Here is a 4,775-nt window from a genome sequence, read left to right as displayed (position 1 = left end):
CATGCTGGTGGGCAGTGCAGCTCAGAGTGTTACTCAGTGGGTATAATATTGGTCTCCTTACTTTAGAGACAATTGATCCTTAGATAATTTCAAGTTTATCTTAATCCATGCTCCTATAATTAGAGGAAGAAACAAGTAACTTTTTTTTGAAGTAATCAGATCCGGCATCACTAGTCAGCCCTTTCTGCTGATGAACCCTGGGGAAAATACCCAGTGATGGAAAAGGAGGTATAATATAGAGATCCCCAAAGCAAAAATAAGATGCAGCTCACATAATTTCTGGGCATTATTGAGGCCTATAGGTTTGCATAATGGTGGAACTGTGAGTGATACATGCTTTGAGGACTTATAGCACCATCTTTGTGCACCTACGGTGAATTGCTTGACCTTATACTGATAATAAGAATGGCTTAAGGTTATTATAAAATACTTACAAATATACTTAGTATTATCTCAATAAATATTTTTCTTCATTTTTTAAGAAGGAATAATTTTACACTCACAGAAGTGTTGTCAGCATAGTACAAAGTACCCCCATCCCTTTCAGAGTATTTTGAAGACCTGCTGATTCCACCCTCTAAAAAGTTTACTTTGAGTTTCCTACAGAGAAGAATATTCTCCCAAATAATCCCCATACGCCAATGGAATACATTACTCCCTCAAGTACTCAGCAGTATTTCAAATTTTGACAATTATAAAAAATGTTCTTTGTTACAAATTGGCCCCCAGGAAGAAATGGATTAAAGACAAATCTGTTTTGCCCTGGTGTGACCTGAGACCCTGGGGACACTGTCCCTGTGCTGGGTTACTGAGATGAGCCAGCCCTGCAGCTGTTCCCAGCGGGCCCCATCCCTTGCTGATTTGTATGTTCCCAGATCACAGCCCCCTGCCCTGAAGACTTATTAGTAGGTTGCTCACACTCTGTGCAGGAGGCAGTCCCAGTCAGGAAACAGAATGGACGTGAGGGTTCCCACTCAGCTCCTGGGGCTCCTGCTACTCTGGCTCCCAGGTAAGGAAGGAGAACGCTGGGAGTTTACTAAGCCACTGTACTCAGTACTGGCTGGATTTTCAGGGAGGACTTCTTATAACATGATTGATTGTGTGGATGTTTGTTTTATGTTTCCAATCTCAGGTGCGACATTTGATATCCAGATGACCCAGTCTCCATCTTCCCTGTCTACATCTGTAGGAGACAGCGTCACCATCACTTGCCGGGCAAGTCAGGGCATTAACAATGAGTTAGCCTGGTATCAGCAGAAACCAGGGAAAGCCCCCAAGCTCCTGCTCTATTGTGCATCCAATTTGCTGATGGGGGTTCCATCTCAGTTCAGTGGCAGTGGACCTGGGACAGATTACACTCTCACAATCAGCAGCCTGCAGCCTGAAGATGCTGCAACTTATTACTGTCAACGGGATTATAATACCCCGTTCACAGTGTTACAAGCCATAACAAAAACCCCCAGGGAAGCAGGTGTGTGAGTCTGCACTGCCCTAGGTGCTCCTCCTGGTGCCTCTATCTGCAGAGAACATCTCCCAAATAGCATCCACATTTTGAAGGTCACTGGAAAGTTTTTGTACAAGGTACCCTGAAGCCTCTTCTTTAACTTAACCGTCTTTCCTTCTCCTCATTCCCAGCAGCACAGACATGGCAAAGCCTCTTCTGATTGCATTAAGAAGAGAAATGATTATGCCTGAGAAGTCTGAGTTATAGTGTGAGTTGGAATTAATATCATAAAGGAGACAGCACTCTTGAAATTCCAAGTAGAATTTTTTTCTCAATACAGGAAACAGGAATCTAAACTGTAGTCTTTAAAAGTCTTAGGGGCATGGGGGTAAATATGCAAATACTAAAAAAGAAGGATTCTCTGGATCTTGCCATGAATCCAGAGTGCATCTGCCACAGAAGGTATAATTGCCAATCATGTCGTCCTCAGACATATCTGGGAAGCCCAGGTTTGGGGCTGCTGATGCTCTCTGCCTGAAAAACCTGCCTGATTTTCTAAGGCACCTGCTTACAGTTGGCCAGCCAGGGTCCTATTGCAAAGACACCTAGCAAAAGAGAATGATTAAAGGCCAATTTCTTCCAATGCCTATCTGGCCCTATTTTCCTTGAACCCTCCCTGTTACTTATAAAAACCTTTTCATGGCTCTGTCCACTGACTCACTGAGCTCCCAACTCTCTGGTTTCCTGGTTCTGCCCTAAACAAGCCTCACACTTTCCTGCCCTTGGAGCTCTACTCTAATTGCTTTCTCAGTGGTGATGCTTTTCCCCGGACCCCTCATGGGCTTCATCCCACACTCCCTAAGCTGACCCAGAGCTTCACATCTTAATGATCCCTCTGTATGTGTTCATAAGACACCCTACTCCACAATTCTGTCGGAAGCACTCTTCATGTTCTGACTCATGATATAATTTATTTCCTTATGATTGTACACTGAGAGGCTGACTCCCTCTAGTAGAATTTGAGCTTCATGGAGTCAGGGGCCATTGTCTATTATTTGCATTGCTACACCGCAGTGTAATGGTTGTACCTGGCAAACAGTAGGTGCTCAGAGGGGACCACTCTTCCGAGGAGACTGCATGTCTAGAAGTCTGGGAGGATTGTAAAGAGTGGATTAAACTGTTTGTTGTATGGACAACATTCCCTTTTCCTTTTTTTATTCCTTTTTCATACTCAGTCTTCAGGAAATAAGGAAAATTACAATTCTAAGAATTTATATACTTTGTCTCAAGTGATATTTTAGGTTGTGTTTCCTGAAAACATATAATAATAACATTATTGTACTCAATTGATTACATTATATTCCATATATAATGATATATAATATATGCTACATAAGTTATAACTATAGTAAATTTATTGACTTTCCTTTTAAAAGATAAAACTTATCAGATTATATCAATAGTCAGATAATTGATATTTCAGTTTTGTTAGCCAAGAAAGAAAACTGAATACATTACTTAGATATTTAGATAAGAAAGAAAACAAATTTCCACAACTGTTATTAATAATTTTAAATGGAATGTAATTCTAAGAGCTTCTCAGCCTGTTCAGGGGAAACTCACTCACCACTATATGTTCACAATTCTGAGGAAAACAAGAAAACACCAGATGAGATTCTTGTTTCCATCAGTGGTGTGAACAGAGGTTTTCAAAACTGTTAAAGGGAAGAGTCTGAGTGTGGGTGAATGGCTGTGTTGTGAAGAATGGAGTGCTCTAGAGAAGAGAAGATACCATCCCCGTTTCTCCTGGCCAGCAGGACAGCACCATCATCACTCTGCAGGGAGTGGAATCACACAACAAGTCTAAACCTGGAGTCTGCTTATCTTTGCAGCTGTGGTCACTCATGCACCCACAGTGCTTGGCCTAACAAAGTGATGTTCTTTACTAGTGCTTCCAAAGAATGGAATATGTTCAGAGCTCATAGAAAAAATGTCTAAGCCACGAAGGAAATGTGTGTATGGAAGATGAATTTCTGATCAATGACTTCAGCCAGGTGTAATCACGCAGCCAGGAAAATGACTGGGCATGTTGGGGGAAGAAAGAGAAAAATAAACCACAGATTTTTATTATTTTCTCCCAAGAGTTTTGTACTAAACACCATCTCTCCGAGCCTAGGTATTTGGTGAGGTAGGAGGGCAGGGATTAAATTATGTGTCCGGAGGGGAGAAGGTCTACCCTCATGCTGAGCCAATAGCCTTTCTGACCTGACCACCTGGGCAGGGTCTTCTCAGTGCAAAGAAGAGGAGGCAGGTGGTCTCTGCAGCTGGAAGCTCAGCACTTTCCCATGCTTCTTTGCATGTTCCTCCTAGCCATGTTGTTGTTCAGAGCCCATATCAATGCCTGGGCCAGAACTCAGGGGAAGGGCTCTCAGTTAAGACCCAGAAAGTCTCACAGAAGCCCCAGCTCATCTTCTCTGCCTCCTGCTACTCTAGCTCCCAGGTGAGGGGAAGAGGAGATGGCTCTGCACTGAAACTCTCTCAACCTTGTTGGTTCCTCTGACCTGGCATCCCTGCTGAGCAAGAAGAGTAATTATAATTCAATGTAGGTCAGTGATTATGGCTATACTGTGAGGATGGTGCACTTCATGCGGTTTATGTGGGTGGTTTTCCTGTTTTATTCCTCTCTCGGTTCCTCCAGAGAAGTTATGTTGTTGCAGTCTCCTGACTCCTTGTCTTTGTCTTCAGGGAACAGGGACTCCCTCATCTGTGGGTGCAGTCGGAGCACTTGGGGCTCCTTATCTTGGTATTAGCAGAAACCTGGGAAGGCCCCTGGTTCCTTAACTATGGTGGATACAACAGGGCCACTACCATCCCAGAGGGGTTTAGTGATCATGCATCCAAGATAGACTTTAGTGTCAACATCAGCTGCCTGGAGCCTGAAGACTTTGCACTGCTTTGTCTTTTTTGATCTTTGTTGCTTTAAAATCTGTTTTGTCAGAAACTGCAATCCCTCCTTTTTTTTTTTTTTTTTTTTCTGTTTCCTTGGTAGATTTTTCTCCATTTCTTTATTTTTAGCCTATATGTGTCTTTGCATGTGACATGGGTCTCTTGAAAACAGCATGCCAATGAATCTTATTTCTTTTCCCAGCTTTCCACACCATGTCTTTTAATTGGAGCACTTAACCCATTTACTTCTAAGATTAGTATGAATATGTGTGGATTTGATCCTGTCATCGTGATGTTAGCTAGTTATTTCACAGACTTGTTTATGTGGTTGCTTTATTGCATCACTTGTCTGAGTACTTCAGTGTGTTTTTGTAGTGGCTGGTAA

General features: G+C 42.5%; 1 gene segment (V, D, J or C); it reads left to right on the top strand.

Annotated features, from left to right (window-relative positions):
• Positions 1 to 954: 954 nt before the first annotated feature.
• On the top strand, positions 955 to 3,944 carry LOC116465455 (immunoglobulin kappa variable 1-6-like; the record flags this gene model as incomplete). The annotated part of the segment is given in 3 exon segments: positions 955 to 1,009; positions 1,133 to 1,427; positions 3,855 to 3,944. Coding segments are annotated over 3 exon segments (440 nt in total), but the record flags the coding sequence as incomplete, so codon positions are not given.
• Between the last annotated feature and the right edge of the window lie 831 nt (positions 3,945 to 4,775).

This window comes from Hylobates moloch, unplaced genomic scaffold, assembly GCF_009828535.3.
Source record: "Hylobates moloch isolate HMO894 unplaced genomic scaffold, HMol_V3 SCAFFOLD_5282, whole genome shotgun sequence".
Classification (NCBI taxonomy): domain Eukaryota; kingdom Metazoa; phylum Chordata; class Mammalia; order Primates; family Hylobatidae; genus Hylobates; species Hylobates moloch.
This window is presented reverse-complemented; position numbering and strand designations above follow the sequence as displayed.